At 43.5% G+C, this 18189-nt stretch overlaps 1 protein-coding gene across 4 annotated transcripts; it reads right to left on the bottom strand.

Moving 5' to 3' along the window:
* Window positions 1-201: 201 nt before the first annotated feature.
* On the bottom strand, window positions 202-18098 carry LOC128885725 (dmX-like protein 2). Of its 4 annotated transcripts, none has more exons than XM_054139937.1 (41): window positions 17805-18098; window positions 17173-17370; window positions 16940-17093; window positions 16729-16809; window positions 16073-16285; window positions 15833-15965; window positions 15510-15707; window positions 15242-15423; window positions 14917-15129; window positions 14666-14819; window positions 14230-14594; window positions 13829-14124; window positions 13470-13682; window positions 13062-13352; window positions 12832-12978; window positions 12450-12708; window positions 12111-12355; window positions 11756-11972; window positions 11321-11683; window positions 8926-11199; window positions 8534-8848; window positions 8360-8461; window positions 8134-8286; window positions 7815-8048; window positions 7600-7743; window positions 7286-7518; window positions 7024-7205; window positions 6565-6931; window positions 6205-6444; window positions 5840-6092; window positions 5541-5745; window positions 5167-5437; window positions 4932-5105; window positions 4751-4849; window positions 3646-3732; window positions 1841-1901; window positions 1483-1691; window positions 1236-1380; window positions 957-1174; window positions 794-877; window positions 202-741 (listed from the first exon to the last, which is right to left on the bottom strand). In XM_054139937.1, exons 1-41 carry the CDS (start codon window positions 17889-17891, stop codon window positions 613-615), a joined length of 10188 nt encoding a protein of 3395 aa, XP_053995912.1. In that variant the 5' UTR covers window positions 17892-18098; the 3' UTR covers window positions 202-612. The 4 variants fall into 4 exon arrangements, with proteins under 4 accessions (XP_053995912.1, XP_053995913.1, XP_053995914.1 ...); XM_054139938.1 differs by having other exon boundaries at window positions 202-729; window positions 17805-18097; XM_054139939.1 differs by lacking the exon at window positions 16729-16809.
* Between the last annotated feature and the right edge of the window lie 91 nt (window positions 18099-18189).

Genomic DNA, 18189 nt, shown 5'->3' with positions numbered 1-18189 from the left:
GATACAGACAAAGTGTAAGTCGATGGCGCGTACCCGTAGTATACAATAGATAAACGAGCTACGGAGACGGGGACAGGGACGAGAACGGAGAAGAAAAGTAGCGCGTCGAGTTCGCAGTAGATCGAGATCGGTAGCACCGATTTGAACGATTGTTCGTTTGTTTGCAACAGCGTTGCATGTATTTTATGTACAACATAAATGTCGGAGTTTAGGTCGCGTAGGAAGCTTTTATTTCACCGTATCCATTACACCACAGAGACAGAAAGGTTGACTGACGGTCGCGTGTCGTATTACATGCGGGAACCTCGTACGCGTACAGCCGCGGCGCGTACAAGGGAAATGGACTGGATACCATCCCCAAATGATATTTTGGTAAATGTTTTTCCACTTGGGAAGACTCGAACGAAGAATTTGAGCAAACAAATAAACGAAATTTGTCCACGGTGATAATTTAGCAAACGAGATAGTCGTTTGTCGTAGAATCTCGTACAATGAATATTTACGAGAATAATAAATAGGTATTGGTATATCGAATAGCGTTTAGATCGGTGGTCGAACGAACGCGCAGCTTTAGACGTTTTGCGTATAAGAGATTAGCATGTTTTCGTTATTCTAATATAAAGTGTGTACAACGCAATCGCGTTCCGGCAATTGACGAACTTTCATCGATCCGTCTGCACCGCAAGAAAATAAACGACCCGCGGAATCGACGTGCAACTGCGTCACACCCTGAAAAACATTCTTGACGTTATTATTCACAGAAATACATGTCGATTAAATCGAACCAACTTACTTGTCCGATGTTCTTGAAAAAGCTAGATCGTGGATGTTCTCCAGGAAATGAATAAAGCAGAGAATGGACGGTTAATCCCCATATCTGTAGAAAATGTAACATTCGATACATGTATATCTAAGTATGAGTTGTACTTGCGTATTTGTAGATTTAATCGCGTTACCTTGATATCACCGTCTCCTGCTCCACTGACGAAAAATTCTTCGTGTGGATCGAGAGCTAAACACTTGATAGCCGATTCGTGAGCTTGAAAGCGATGTCGTTGTTGTCGCTGTCGAACGTCGAATATGTTAATGTCCCCTTTCTTTCCTCCGCTAATCAAAAGGTGATGCTGAGGGGCGAGGATCAACGAGCTGGCTCCTTGCTCGTGACACGTAAACCCTAAAGGAAAGAACAAGGATCAGCTTCTCGCATCGCGACTCTGTTGCTTTTAGTTTCGTACCTTGTATCAAAGACTTGTTTTGCGGAAGCAGAGTATCCCAAAGGGCAACGTTACGTCCTTCGGAACCATGGCCAGCAGTTGCTATTAAACTGCACGCTCCAAGGAAGACAAAGTCTGCGGTCACCTTACTGTGACATTGATAATTCTGGGAAAAGAACCAAGTCGCAGCATTTTACGCAAATGGACGAAACGAAAGGAAACGAAACGAAACGAAACGATACGAAACGATATTAGAAGAAATTCTTACGAAGAAAGGTCGCGCTGTTCCTTCTCTGCATGCTACTTGAAACAAACTGAGATGCCCATCGGAATCGGCGACACCAAACTTATTTCCGTGCTGCGAGAAACGGACGCGAGTCACTTTTGCAAATGTTCCTGGCTGTCTAGGAGTCGCTACAGCCGTCTGATGTCCCCATTCCCAAAGCGATACCGAGCCATCTTGAGAACCGGTCAAGTCTGCGATCAGGTCGCCAAGCGTTGTCCGCGATAGTCACCGTATCCGGAAGAAACATTCGTCCGTGTAATTTCAATCGAGTATGCGCGATACGATATCGATGCAATTCGTTCGAGACTATACTAGACTGATTTAAAAGTACTATACTTACATAATGGTAAAAGTGGGTGGGACGAAATCCTTCTTATACCGTCGATTTTATGCTTCAAAATCTGTTGAAGAAAAATTGATGTATTCGACATTATATCCGGGTTAAGTGATCGACGCTGACTACCTCGGTTTTCCGCAAACAATTCGTACATATACATATATATATATACAGTATATATAGTAAACGTTTCATAGAGAAATTAACGTAACTCTGCAAGCGTACGTTAGCGTACGCATATCAAGACTGACAAATGGAACAAGTAAACCAAACAGAGATAAAGAAGAACGAGCAATGATCTACATACATACACGTATTATTATCTAATGTAAAACACGATCGGCCGGACTTAAAGTTTGAAAAACGCATGCTATCAACTTTCTCGGTGCTTTTTTCTTGTTTCAAAGCCTAGGACCATACGATCCCTTTTCGTACGTACATCGATAGATCGATCAAACGAAACGTCCAACGAAATCGTTACGTTTGTTTCGCGTACAGTTGGCTTTGTTCGTTTTTTACTACTCTTTGCTTCTGGTTTAATTCGATTTAACGACGTACGTATCGTATCTCTCTTCGCAGAGACGCTCGTCTAGTCCGGTCTAACGGTCGAGGCGAAAGCTATCTCCACGAACCATCAGGATCCACTAGAATCTAAAAATGATACAGCTAGTAGACCCCGAATTCCGGGATTCCCATGAAATCCCTTCGAGATTTGTTTAAGACGTGGTCCGAGGACAAGCAAAATAGCGCTAAACACTACGGACGACATTCAACACGAGACAACGTTCAAAAGGCAGAAAATGCTCGATGAAGTATTTCTGTACATCAAAGAAATACAATTGATGTACGGATAAGTAAGAAACGTTAATCGAGCATGCAGCGTGACATGAGAGAAAAATTTGCGAATTCGTTGTCGTTGTCGATCCTATTCGTAATCGTAATTTGTGTAGCATCGATCAACTTTATTGCATCGAACAAATTTCGCCTCGGAAAAGATGAAAGCTACGTCGTAAAGAAAGAAACTTTTTCGTCAAGTTTTCAACCAAAACAAAGTACAAAACTTGATTACGTTTTCTTTCATTGTTTTTCGAAACAGTCGACAGCTAACGGAAAAAGATTCAAATACTGCCAACTATATGTATAACAATGATAATGATAATGATTATGATCGTTGTTATTATCATTAATAATAACGGCAAATAACGTCAAACGCAAATACATTCCGTAATCGTTAGGTCTCGAGACGGTGGTTTTAGCGACAGTTGATGTTTCGTCAAAATTCGTTTCTATTGGTTCTATATGATATGTAGGTATGTTTATGTATACATATATGCGATGCGTTCGTTACATTCTGTTACTATTAATCCTATAACACGAAACGGTCGCTCGTTCGTAAGATTCGTAAGCGATAGTTCGCGTTACCTATTATACAATATAGACAATATATAGACAATATAGTCAAGATTGCTCGCTGTTCGCTTAAATCTTAAATGAAACCGTTCGAGTCGAATCGTAGATTGCATAATTTGTTGATCGCCAAACGGCATCGTTTCGTTCGAACGAGCCGGTTCCTGTGTTTTGTTCCGGTAAAGTAGTAACGAGTAGTAGAACCCAATAATACGAGAGATAATTAGCTCGACAGTTTACGTTTACGCTTACGATATTACGAACTGGAGCGTGTATACGGTTAACGATTGAAAGAAAAAGAAAGGCGAAAAATAAAGAGAGAACCAGAATAAATAAAAGTAAACTGGCACTAGGATACTAGGATATTATGCAGGCTAGGGTCTTTTAGATGTTAATCTCACCGGTTGCAACAAGTGTTTGCTCCTATCGGCAACAAACTGACAGAAACGCAGGTCGTGGGAGCCAGGAAAAGCAGGCATCCCCTTCATCTGAGCGAGCGAACGAGCCACCAGGTCAGTGACGTCGATCAGACGCGAACCAAGTTAGACGTTCGTTAGGCAAGCATTGAACAAGGAACATGTCCGTCACCAGTTGTGCTACTTTTACTCGACCCGGTGCGATGGCTATTCGATGATATCGATGTATCCACGACTATCGAGGCTTCCCTCCCGCGATCATTTCTACTATCGTTACTCTCCATCCCCATCGAGCTTCAAACGGTTATCGAACAATTTCGACGATATTTTTTTTACCTTGACCTTGTTCGTTTTCGCTAACCTTTCACCATGCTACGATACATCGCAAGAAACAAGCCTCGAAGTAGCCGCGCGTATCTTAACAGGTGCATTCTAAAGTGCAAACTTGTTTACATGGCATGCAACGGCCGATTCCATCGAACCTCTTTCAAAAAGAGTACCTACTTACATCGATACATGACTTATCCACGTATACTGCTAATTCCAGTTTGTCGCTTTTTTGGTTTTCGCCTCGCGATACGTACCGTACGTACATATCTACGTAGCTTTGTTTTTGTAAACTAAACGTTATTCATCGTGACCGAGACCGTGACCGTCGTCGTCGTCGTCGTCAACTATCGGGAATAGGAATGAAATCGCCCATCGAAAAGTTACAACCTGTCTATACGATCGTTCTTTAACCCAAACATTCCTGAAGTACTGTGCGTAACGTAATGAGATTTTAGAGCATTTTGTAAGTATGTATATATACATATATGTATAAATATGTACACACAGACACAGACACACACGCACACACACACACACACATACACGCGCGCGCGCGTGCAAAGAAAAACAACATATCCGAAATGGGTGAAATATCAGAAACATCTGGGTTAGGCCGAAGCGACGAGACGAGACGAGACGAGACGAGATGTAAAAGTGTACATTTTCAAGTAGACAAAAAGACACGATGGTACAGTGCTCGATATTTGTATGCGCGAGTCACGTTTATCGGATGCGATGGATCATCTCGAGGGAGACTTACCACGCTAGCTCCGCGTCCGCTTTGGCTCGCGATACCCGACTGCGGCTGAGGACTGTTCGTCTGCGGACTTTGAGCGAGCAACGGTCGATCCGCTGCCGTCTATATGTGTATAGAAAGAGAAAAGAGAATCGATATCGATAGAGGAAAGACACAGATGCGATTAAGATTCGCGTATGCTTGCCTGTATCACTAAGAAACTGGTAGGTTGCACGGGTTCCGGTTCCGGTTGCTTGTTCAAATTAATCAGATCGAACTCGCATTCGTCTTCCAACCAAGATGGGAGTTCCAGCAGCAACGATATATTCATTTCTTGTACTTCTCGAGGAGTGGCTAATGCCATCAAACCTGGGTTCACCTGGATCACCGATAGCTAATGTTACAACGTACCACCGTAGAAAAAGAATATTTGGCCAAACCTGATTTAAACAGAAGGCACTGATGCTGTCTTGTTCCTTGTGAATAATTCGGACTGGTTCGGGTAAGCTGGTGGTTCCGCTATCGCTACCCTTGTCTTCCGCAGTTGTCCCGCGATTCAAGTTGTCGATCGCGGTTTGATTGCTTTCCAATATCGACGACAAGGATCTTCGTTTCCCAAATACGGCTCTAATAAATATATCCTGGACCGATTCTTGTCTAACCAGATAACACCAGAGTCGATTAGCTGGAGCCGCAGACGCCAATCGGGTACTGAAAGCAACGAGAACAATGTTCAACGATCGAATAATCGTATGCGTTCCAGTCAAATTCGAATCTATTCTCCCGTCGATTGCCATTTCGTCGTTTGTCTTACTTGAACGGTGTGTTGCCTTTCTCGACCAAAGATCGATATTTGTGAATCGCTGGTTTTCCCGGTGTGGGCGTGGGATCCGGTGCGCAACCGGGAATGTAATTGATCGGTGGTGGTCCCCTACCGTCCAATTCTTCTCGCAACGTTTCTTGCCATTGCGCTACGACGGCTAACGTACCGTGAATCAACGGACTACTTACCGGTAGTTCTAAACAAAAATATCATTCGTTGCGTGAAATCAGAAAATACGGATCGCAACACCTTCTCTCGTCATCTCACGCGAAACCATTTCAACGATATACCTTGCATCTCTATACCAGCTACGTTTAAGAAATCCTGGAGCTGTTGTTGTAATATCTTCACTATAGCCAATCTCATCACGCACCAACTGTACGAATTTGGATTCGTGTGCTCCGTGTTGTCCTTTGGTTTACTCTTTGGTTTCGAATTGGTGTCAAACACATCTTCCTCGTCCTCGGAAGAATCGAGATCCGACACCGCAGAGTCCGATGAATCGTAATCGATTTCATCCGCGTATTCGCTGTCGATGTGAGGCTATCACGGCGAACAAAAAATAAACAAGGAAAAACATATAAACAAGCGATGTATCGTTCAAGAGCGTCCGAGAGCTTCTATACATGTATACATGTATGTATATATAGCTTACCTTGATTAAAAAATACGAGATCATGCTCATTTGAGGCGACACGAATTGTTCTCTGTACGTGGGTTTGTCCTCTTTCATGTTTGGTTGTTGAACGGTAAACTGTCCCAATAATTTCATATTTAGTTTTACGCGCTGTTTGGTCAACGACGTCATAGTGTTCCATACAGCTCCTGCGGTGGTTTGCGCTTCGCTGGGACCACCATCCGCCCTCTCCATCGACCCTGATCCGCCGCTACCAACCTAAACAATCGAAATCTACTATTCGCTTACACGTCGTTTGGATTCAAAATCAATCCATTCAACCAATCCATTCAACCGTTCCATTCGTACCAATCAAACGGAACGAAAGGAACAGCATACCTGACTGCTTGTGCTCGCGACGCGCAGTAATTTCTTCACTCCGCCTCCGAATAGGCAAGACCAAGTGCTGTTATCGAAACATTGACCTACGAGTCTGTAAAGAATATGACTATCGCAGCTCCAAAGAGCGTAGACGAACAAGCTCATGTAGGTGGCCACGAAAGATTCGCAAAGTAGAATGTTTAGTTTCGGTGTGTCTTCATCTTTCTCGCGAGCCAACAATGCCCGCAAATTGGTCACGCCGGGCCATTTCGAGGGAGTTGTGGTAATGCATACGCCATCGTCCGTCGAGTACCTCCGATGGTGTCGATTCGAGGCTACAAGGTGCCCACCGGAAAATGTTTCTATTTCGGCAACCGCTGGAAAACTGTTGAAGAGGCAAAGTCGGTCCGTCGGGTCAATCGTAAAATAATTGTAATTGTTCGCGTTTAAATAACGATAGATTTATACAGCCCTTACCTGTCCGGTTGTTGATGTTTCGTGACAAAAGTGTCGGAATCGCACAGCGACTGATAAATGCAAGCGCTCAGAGCCACTGCTAAATCTCTCATTATAAATACTTCGCAATAGTGCGTGCTTCTCGTCGGCATGGGTGGCTTGCGCAATTCCACCAAAGTTTGAAGCATATCGTGGGCGAGGGACTAAACAAATGTCAATGTTTCATTTAGCTGATACGTAGAAAGAAAAGAATCAGAGCTGGAAATTAGAGAGCTGCGCGAACCTGCAAGTGTCTGACAGGATCCGCTACAACGGTTTTGTTACATGCTACGCTGGCGCTTAGAAGAGGAAGCGTCGTTGGGAATGGAAGAGGACTGAGTAACTGCTGCTGCGTCTTTTCCTGCTGCAACTCTTGCAATAAAAGGACAAGTTCCATTCGTACGGACGCCAAACCGCCACCCGATGCCCCGTGTAACGAACAATAAGACAATAACGTTCGCAGTAAGGTTTCGTTTGCTGAAAACAAACACCGTGCGTACAATTTAAGACGGCAAGTAAACCCGAGTCGGATATATCATCCAACCGATGCTTTCATACCTTTCAACCATTTCTTTCTTCGAACGGCTCTTTGTACTTTAGCTTCAAAGTCTAATTTCTCGGCAACTAATATCTCGTGTAACGTTGGCTGTTCGCCAGGCCTGATGCACGGTTGCACGTCATCCACCATACCACCGGTCTCGTCTGAAAGAAATGCTCGGTATCGCGTCGAATCGAACAGAGGAACAGTGTCGTAACATCATTTTTACCCTTACATTCGGAAACATTGTTTGCTTCTCCGTCTGAATTTATGCTGTAACTACAAAGCTGTCTAAGAGCGTCCACTTCGCGTTCAAGCCACACGTACAGCTGGTACCGAAGTTGTCCTCCGTCCACTTCGAAACCCGTCGCCAACGTCGATAACTCTTCCATAAGAATTTTTAAACAAGCCACAAATTTCAATTGTTGCGCCATGATGTCCAGTTGTCCGGACGATTTATCGTTTTTCTCTGCGAATCATCAAACACGAATGAGATTTTCTATAAATTTCGAAAACTATCGACTTAATTTGTCGAGAGTTGCGATGGCTCTCACCATCTTTTTCCGACGATTTTGAATCCTTTCTATCCAACTTCATGCTCATAGGTGGACTGTCGTTGTCGTCGTTTTCGACTGCGTCGTCGTCCCAGTTTAGCACCAACTCTTCGTCGCTTTTACGTGACGCTGGTTGAGACCAATCGACGATACCTTGACAACACGATAGATAGATAGACAGATGGATTGATTAAACATCTGTTTAAGTAAAGAAAAATATCGATACCTTCGTCTTGGTTGGTTTTTTTCGAATCGTTCTCCCAACTAATGATACCCGTGTCTATTTGATAGTCTTGCGTTCTGATCTTGCTCGGGCTGTTCAATAGACCTTGGACAAAATAATCGAGTATAAGATTACTTTGAGATAGCTGTCGACGTTGATACGAATCGCGATACGTACTGGGTGAATCTTCGCAATTGGTCTCCATTACTTTGGTGGGCAGCTTCGAAAGAACTTCGAGAGCAAGAGCAGGACATCCTGCCTTAAAGTGGGCGTGCGCAGTCGTAAAATAGAGTTGCCTTTCCAAAGGAGTGATACTATCCTCCAAAGTTAATTGTTTGTCAGGCTGCGATTTGGTCTCCGTGCCGTAACTGAATCCGGAAATAACTACCGAATGACCCTTTTTCTTTTCTTGGGCGGTAGACGCAATGTACTGTCTGATCAGCAACGGATGTGTCCGAAGGTAAACGTAAAAGTTGAAAACGTTTGGATTTGCTGAAATAAATGAAGTAAATTGTTTAAATAGTTAGAGTATAGATATAGTAGGGAGAAGATATATCCGGTTGACAGACCTGTCGTGCCTTCGGGTTTGTCGGATTCGTCGTTGTATTGCGGATGCAAAGTCCCGACGTTCGTCAAGAGCAAAGTGTTGAGCGATCCGGCGTAATCTTTGAGAATCCACAGGGCCATGCTACGCAAGAATGGATCCGGATGCGCCTTGTTCATATCCTGATTTTGACCATCTTTGTCGCAGCCTAAAATTTCCTCGTAGAGCAATCTCCTCATGTGTGGAGAGGTGGTATCGTCCTCGTAAAGTCTAGCGATTACCATTGCCAGCTGGATGTCGTTCAGTTTGTTCAAACACACGTCGATGGCATCTTTGAGGGCGGACGCCAATAGGAAGAAGGCTGCGGCGTGCTCGAATCGCTGCTTGCCGAGTAGAGCGAACGCATTCTTTAAGGCTGCTTTCCTCCAACGATCCTCCGTAAAGTTGTTCGCAAAGAAAGAGGTCATTCGGTCGTCCCTCTTGTTTCGAAACAAACCCCAAACGAGATTTTTCTTCTTCATCGCGAGATAATAGAGCGCAGCGTCTAGAGGGTCTTGGTTTAGCTGATAGGCCGCTTTCGCGATCTTTTCGACGCATCTTTTCAAGACGGTGTTGCTTCGGATCCACCACGCTACGCCGAGCTCCTTCAGTATGCTCCACTTTGGTTGACCTTTCGCGTACGATGGTATCAAGCCGAGCAGCTCTTCCTCGGATTCGGAATGAAACGCCCATACGAGATTGTTCGAAGATATACCTTGCTTCTGGAATTGCGCTCTCTGAGCCAGTGGCAGGCAACGAATCAGATAATTGTAATGTTTCATGGCCAGCAAGAACCGAAGCCCGCAATCGTCCAACGAATCCATCGATACGGTTTCTCCGTCAGGGATGCCGGTCAAGTTTTCTTTCGCGATCGCATTCTTGGCGGCGTCTATCGCGAATCGTTCCGCGAAATCGACGTTGCAAGTGGAGACGGTGTCGGCCAAGGCGAGCAAATGCATCTGATCGAGGCTCGAGAGCCCGGGTAAATGGATGTGGGTGAGCAATCGCGAGAGTAATCGACCTTGTCTCGGTCCGAAATGAGATATTCCCTGTCGTTCCGGGACCGAGGAACGTCTATCCTTTTGCCTCGAGCAATCGTAATCTTCTTCTAGCATATCGTCCAACGACTCGCCTTCGTCCAAATTATTGTCGAACAGTTCGTTGTAGTCCTGCTTGTCCTCGGTCTTGTGCTGGTGCGGGAGATTCGTTTCTTTATCGGCAATTAATAAGGTCCAAAGCGGCAACGGAGATATCGACGTTATCTCCGCGTAATCCAACGTGAGTTCTTCCGGTATTTGGGTGGTCGAGCCTCTCGGCTCGAGCGGCGAGCTCGCGCCCACGTAACTGACCGACATCGTTCTCGAACGCGACCATCCACCGGCTCCGCCGCCGCGCTGCTTCATCAAGCTCTCGTCGTCCGCCCTCAACGGGCAAGAGGTTCCTATGCACCTAACCAAGTGTGCCAATATCGCCTTTACCCATCGTATTTTACCCGAATTTAGCAATTCCATCAGTTGCTTCGGATGATATTGAGGTAAAACGGGACAAGCTATCCTCGAAGCTTCGAAAAGCCCGTAATCCGGCATATAGTCGAAATTCAAATTTTCGTTTTGCATTCCTCGTTTCTTTTTCGCGTCGAGCATCGTCAAGTTGATGCTACTCACGCGAGAAAGGTGGGGCATGGAAGAAACGTTCGCCAGTCGCCTTTGCGACGTTTCGTGCGCCAACGTTCGCAGGTCTTCGTCTCGCAAGTTTCGACTCGCTTGAAATTCGTCCGATTCTTGGTGCTGCAAATTCGAGTGAAAACAATCCTGCTTCGGATTCGGTTTCCACTGCGAGTAAACGTGCATCTCTGAATCCATGCCGACCACTAAAATACCGTCCCTAACCCAAGATATTTGCATGGGCAACGGAGGCAGACCGTCCGCCGTAGTTAATTCGATCTTTCGTAGTTTCATCCAACGAATTTCGTCGACGAATTGTGGCTGTGCCAACGACGAAGCTTTCCGTAATATCGGTCGATTATTGCTCTGCGATTCCTTCATCGCTTTCATATTGGCCTGCGCGAGGTCCGAGCATACCGGCGTGAAAAGCATAATCTTCGATCCAACGGCGACGGTCAATATGTGCGAACCATCCTCCTTGGACACCCAGTCCAGTTGAACCAAATGTTTCTGTGTAAGCGGGCAAGTGTTGCCATTCTCTATGATCGACTTGCGCAATGACTGAAGCGTGCTGAACGACGGAACGGCCAACAACCCTATAAAAAAACCGCAAACACGCCATTCCTTTACCGTATCTCGTTCTTTACTTATTAATAATAAGATAAACTAATCCTAACAAACGATAACCATATAACAACACTCGTCGCCACTCCTTACCTGCATTCGACTTTGCGCTTTCCCCGTTCTCTCCGTTTCTCGGGGATCTTACGTCTTCGTGGCTCAGAGTTTGCAACACTTGAGTCAGCCTCTGCTTTTTTTGCAAAAATCTGCTATCGTAAAGATAACTCAGGTCTAAATGCTGATCTACCGGGATCCTCGGCAAGTGTATGTTCTTTAAATGTATAGTGTCTTCTAAAATCCATTCGCTTCCACCGGTGCTTTCGCATTCGTATATCGCGACGCAGAGATTCACGTATCGCGAATCGGGATCGCTTTTCGTTGGTCGGGTGAACGATTTCCCGTACTTGTACGCGCATGCGATACGTCCGCTGTACGCTGCGCTGATATTCAACGGTTGTCCTGAAACGGTTCTCCACACAATTAACACGGTCGCGAGCGTTCAAAATCAGATCATCACCGTCGATTGATTACCTGTAATGTCGATAGTCGATTCCTGATCCTTTCGGGTCATATCCCATTCGCACCATTCGTAACGAAGCTTGTCGTCCGGTTCACCCTTGGTCACTTTACATTTCCAGAAGCGTATCGTGCTATCGCTGCACGCTGTCACTATAATGTATGGCGCGAAACAAGCAGGATATATGGAGGAGCTGCTCAAATGTCCAGCAGCTGGTGCCGCGTGTACCACCTACGCGTGATTATCGCAAACAATAACCATGTTTCTTCTTTTGATTTTCTTAGATTTACCCGAATACTCGGACACGACCACGACAAATACAACGAAGCAAAACAAAGGAAACGGGTAAAGAGTAAATGTAGCGCGAACCTCGACTCCATCCGGTAACGGTAGCTCTTGAGTACAAGCTTTCGTGGTTGTAATGAGAACGTGGCTACTTTGAGACCGTCTTTGGAAAAACGTGTCAAACTCGCCTTGACTATCGCGGCGAGTCTGACTCGCTCTACGAGATCTTCTACCTTCTGGATGATTGTATCGTCCGGGTGTACCGCCCTCCTCCTCTTCGTCTTGTACCAAATGAGAATCTGGAACGTACATCATCGATCCCGACAATCCTGCCAAGTTTTCAACAACAAACACATATTAATGATATTAGATATTAATGAAGGGAAATTTTAACGGTCGTTCGGTAATTGTTAATCGGTATACCGGTAGTCTCAGGCTGAGAGGCTATAACCAACCGCCACATGTGTACCGTGGTGCCCTGTTGCGTTCTTTCTAAAACAACTATATAGAATGGTTCCTCGAATATCGCAGACTGCTGTAAATCTACCATCGCGTCCAAGGTGGACTCCATCAAACCTAAATCGTTTGCCGATGTATCGACACCAGTTTGCTTTTCATCGTTTCTGTCTCCGGTGATTAATTGCTCTTGAAATACGTGCAGAAACTGCGTGTTCTGCCAGTCCTGCGTTTAGGAAAATCATTTCTCTCGATTAATTCGGAATTAAACGCGATCACAGCTAATCGTTTATCGATCGATTAGCACTTTTAAATCTTCTCCGTCGACTCCTTCTCTTAATTAACTCACATGCGTGGCATCAGCAATAGCGTCCAACTGTATCACGCAACCTGGTCTCGCCGTTGATTGTTGCGATACTATCTTAATCGTATCGTGAATCGAATGTCTGATACCATCGTCCGACGATACGTCCGTCGATAAACTCGCCATTGAATCCTGTTGCATAGAAATTCTTGTTAAACAAACCCCGATATACGATACAAACGACCGATATTCGTTAGATTTCTACCGGCGCTTACCATCATTCTACTTCGTCTTTCGCTGCTCGATACTTCCGCCAACAATGTTCTAGCATCGATAACAGCTTGATAAACTCTTAAACATTCGCCGTCGCTGGCAACGAAACAGGCGCTCGGAGAATTCGATAAATTACCTAAGGTAGTACTTGGCAATAAAGTTGGAATCCAAGCCACGTTACTAAACGCTGAGATTTCCGGGGAATTGATACGCGCCAATTCGGAAACTCCACCGCTCTTCGATAACGGTCCGACCGGGTCTACGCGCCAAAGTATCAATTCGCTGCAAAACCCCTGAAATCGCGTCCGATAACTTCAACGCTTGACCAATTAATTACTCCAAGTGATGCGACAATTCGAAATTATAGAGATCGCCACGAATTATTCGAACGGATTTCATTCTTTACTTACTGTCGAAGAAACATCTTTCAACGTCGCTTTACCGCCACCTAATTTGTTATTCAAGTTTTCGTTCGAATCAGTCTCCTGACATTGCGATCCGGAACATTCTGGTATATTGTGATGCGATGTCGTCACCAGCAAAGGCAAAACCGGATGACAAGTAATATCGTTTACGCGAAACCGATGTCCCGAAGCTCTTGATGCGTGTCCGATACTTAATACCTGTACAGTCGATCGATAAACCGATTAAACAGTTTTTACTCGTGTACTCATTTGCATCGTACGAAACAAGAGACAGATAATGATACAAGTTATCTCTAACGATAAGGATTAATATTTACTCGCTTCGTCGGCAACTTTTTTTTTACCTGGGAAAATTTTGTTCTATCGGCAAACGTCAATTGCCACAAGTTCAACGTTCCATTCGAGTGCTTCGATACCATCGAGACAATTGGACTTGGATGAGCCAATAAATCGTTGACTATTTCTTGGTTCGTTTTCCCACATTCCACATGACCGTTCCTTTCTTTTACCGCAACGCTCTGACTCTGATCGGCCGAGTTTTCGATGGTTTTTAACAGCTCTTGGCCCGTTCTCGACGTTAACGTAGACTGTTCTTCGTCTTGTTCGATCAAACTCGGTAATGGCGTGGCAGTTTCAGCAGCTACGTCGCGATAACAACAACAACAACAACAACAAGGTTGTACTTTTAATTCTAATTTCTTTCAATACGACCCAATACGATACACGATATATGGAAAATGCTTACCATCATTCGAAGATTTCGTCGATGATTTTGCCACTTCGCGAATATTCAACAAAGGACCACCAGTGTTGTGAGAATACATCGATACGCTGTGACTCATAGTGGAAGCGTCTCCAAGGGGAAAAGCATTCGGAATTCGTGTTGAAAATGAAATTTGCGCTTGTCGAAACGATCCCGGATGATATTCGTCCAACCATTCGACGTGCCAAATTAAAAAACTTCCATCTATCGGATGAATCGAGAAAAGTAGATCCGGATTATGATGCCAATCGCGCAATAACGTTTCAATCTTTGTGTCCAAAGAATCCGGAGCATGATTTATCGAAGATGTTACGTCCGTTGCGATAGAATTAATAGATGTGGTATTACTAAAAACAACCAATTTAGAAGAATCAATTGAAAAACAACTCGTTACTCGCACCGCGAATCTATGTCGTACCTAAGACTTTGATGCGAATGTGCACTGTGCGGCAAGCTATGATGCGACGAAACTGTATGAGCCGTATGATGTTCATCGCTACTGTGATCCTCTTGGCTCATCGATCGAATCGTTCCTCCAGATTTTTGTATAGGTTGCAATCGTACTCCTTTTTCTACGATGGTACACAGTCAATTATGTAGCTAGCATAGATAGCGTTATCAAATATACATATAATATTTTACTAATTCTACGCATCAACGTTAACTCACTCGACAGTCCTTCTTCTTCGGAATCGTGATCTGCACGATCTATCTCTTGTTGATGCAATCCTTCTTCCTTTTCTACCACTTTACGAGTCAGTTCTTGTAAAATATTTTCCGCTTGCATCGTAAAGTGCATTTCTTTATTGTTTAACCAATGTAAAATAAAATTTGGTTCCCTTTCAGGATCTCCGGTAATTAGACTCGGCACCAGTGGTATATCTACGACCCGAAAAATCGGTTTTATCGCAACTCTTGCAAAAAAAAATGTAACACGTACGATGCGACAAGAGAACAAAAAAAAATATATATATATTATTTATAATAAGCTTACCGGTTTCTGCATTGATGCTAGCTGCTAAATGAAAATGCATGCCCGGATAGTGACCTGCGCCTTGATAATTATTGTGAAAATCGTGCACCGAATACGTTGAAGGTAAAGTTGGTAATGTTGGAGCTGTGGCGTGACCTGCCTGATGTTGTTGTTTAGCGTGTCGACGAATATGGAAACACGTTCTATACGAAATATATATCGTTTAACCACAATAAACGTAAAGAGATACGAAAAGATGGAACGGAATACGATATCGCATTGTACGCACTTCATGTGTTTGAGTCGCTGCATGAATCGATGCTTATGCATACTGTGATGTCGATGTTTTCCATGATGACCGTGCCTGTCGGATCCCTCAAATTGACTCATATTTGCTAATCCTTCGACCTCGGGTGGTATAGTTTCTGCCCATACTCGACAAATATTGTCTCTACACGATGTGACCAACATGTTTGAAACGGAACCTCTAAACACAGAGATACCGATAAATTAACAGAGATTTATATGTAACTATAACTTTGTTAGCAAATATATTTCATTGGTTAGATACGAAATGTTCATAATTATTATTTATTATCGTATTTTACATACTTTGGCATGTATTTGCTAGTCTTGCGCCAAGATAAATGTGTCACAGCACGAGGATGAGCGACATAAACAAAACTGTAACTGTCACTAGTCGTACATTGCGTAACGTTAGTATGATCCATTCTCGTTGAAAACACTAAATAATAATAATAATAATAATAATAATTATAATTTCAAACACAGATGCGTTAAAATTGTTGATAATATATCGCAACAACAGGCAAGAAATTGTTTGAACCATACATTGTTTATTCTCGAACCAAATTTTCACCAATCTATCGTTGAATCCTGTCGTCGCAAATAATGTACCATCCGGGCTGAAACTCATCAGGTGGACTGGCGTGGCTGTGCGACACTTCCAAACACAATTCCAAGCTCCTGGTTCATTTCCATTTGTCGAATCTCCAGGTAAAGGACTTTCCGCCTCCCCACCGATCGAAAAAGTAACCGTACCAGCTGCAAGTCGGTTACATCGATTAATTATGCCTTCTTCGTTAGATTTGAAGAATCGGGTAGGTACACGTACACGCAATAAGTTTTTCCTTTACTTCGCACACTAATAATGCTGTTCTAATAAAAGAATTGGTTTCTTCAAACAAACAACATGATCCGTAGGATCTTATTTTTCGATAGCGCATTCAAGCGTCAAAGCGATGGAATATCAGGCAACAATGCTTAGAATACATTACGCGTTAAATTGCAAAGGCCAACTCGTTCAATTAATTTTGCAGCCGAAGCATCGGAAGTTGTATATAATTATAAAAGGATGCTCGAGGTACTCGACAGCACTCGTATACTCTAAACACGCAATAGTTTCTCCAGAGCGATAAGTCTGTGCAAAATTTCAAACATAATCGATGCTTTTTACAGTTTTACGCGCACATCTAAAACAAACTCACGGTCCAGAGAAACGTTCGAAGTATTTTCCTCTCTCTCTGCTACACCAGCTTCTTGCGATCGTAACATATTCACCTTCGTCGCTGTACATAATTTTATTACTTCGGCTAACGACATGTATATACCATCGTTTTAGATCGGAGTAGACAAAATGAATTGTAATACTAATCCTAAGTACGTATAGTTGAAAGAAGATCAACAGAAAAAACTTACTGTGTTCTTCTTGAAAAGGAGTAATATTTTGATGCCATAGTTGTAAAAGTTCTCCTCCGGTCAATAATCGCGTTCCTTCCAAATTCCACGACAGCGAACTGATGTTTGACTCCGTCTGTAGACTTCCAGTTTGGACCCATCTGTATTCTAATTGCTACACATAATTTAAAACAATTACGAAACTCGTAGAGTTAATTGTTAGACATAAATATAAAGTAAAATCGAATACAAACGTGAGAGCACGTGCTATGAATCAGCGGCGTAGGTTCAAATATGCAAACTTGATTTTCATACGCTGCTGCAATTTTTCCTGTATCGGTACTGCAATCCAAGCAACTAATTCTTATGTAGTTATGTACAGCTCCGGGAATTATTTGAACTCGTTCAAAGTTACTGGCGAGAATTACTATGTTGCAGCCTGCTGCGTATGCCTGAATAAAAAACACATGTATCGTGGATATAATATGTCGTAGAAGAAATTTGATATCGGAATATTGAAATTTTACGTTGCAAGTTTACGTTCGTTTCATACGAACGTAAAGTAATTAGGTATAAAAATGTTCAATTTAAAGATTTCAAATAGATATCTTGGTAACTGATAAAAAGTAGAAAAACACGATAAGGTAATAGTATTTTAATACGTTGACGTTTTGAAACATATCCAACAGACTGTGTACAATTGGAAGCGATTGGAAGAAAATCTTTCGTAGATTATCGTTGGACGAATTGTCAAAAACATCGAGGAAAAAACGTTGTTGGCGATTCGAGAGTACGATGAAAATCTGATATGCGAATAGTACGAGAAAAAGTTTTGCATCGTAAATAATCGGACCGACTATATAGTTCGCTGAGAGAAAATACTTACGGTAAAAGAAATCCCTTCGACGGAGCCGACGGCGTAACACCGATCACCCGCATTACAGGCTCCGCTTAATATTTGATGACAATTCATTTTTTTAATCAAAGATTATTTCATTCTTCGTAAATGTAATTTCTCGATCGAAAAGGTTACTCGCGTCAGCGATAGCCAACGATTATCAACAGTTTTATCGAGCTATAACGTCGAAACCAGTCGAAACGTTGCTCCAAAGTGACATATCACACGGCAGCCAGTCGTTCGATCAACAGCCATCTTTAAATGGATTCTCCCAGCCTGAGCTGGCCTGAGCTGAGCGCCTGAGCGGCTGACACAACCACAAGACTTACGAATGGGAAATGGAGCAACGGGGTAGGGGGTCCAAGCTCACGTA

Source organism: Hylaeus anthracinus, unplaced genomic scaffold, assembly GCF_026225885.1.
Source record: "Hylaeus anthracinus isolate JK02 unplaced genomic scaffold, UHH_iyHylAnth1.0_haploid 11981, whole genome shotgun sequence".
Taxonomy (NCBI): Eukaryota; Metazoa; Arthropoda; class Insecta; order Hymenoptera; family Colletidae; genus Hylaeus; species Hylaeus anthracinus.
The sequence above is the reverse complement of the archived record's forward strand: the minus strand, read 5'-3'. Positions and strand labels throughout refer to the sequence as shown.

What these genes read in the sequence shown, in the direction of transcription:
- LOC128885725 (XM_054139937.1), bottom strand. Translation starts at nt 17,891, where the DNA reads ATGAATTGTCATCAAATATTAAGCGGAGCCTGTAATGCGGGTGATCGG. An exon ending in ATAGAACAAAATTTTCCCAG is followed by an intron (nt 13,683 to 13,828) that starts GTAAAAAAAAAG and finishes TCGACTGTACAG; the next exon opens with GTATTAAGTATCGGACACGC. An exon ending in CCAGTTTCTTAGTGATACAG is followed by an intron (nt 4,850 to 4,931) that starts GCAAGCATACGC and finishes ATACACATATAG; the next exon opens with ACGGCAGCGGATCGACCGTT.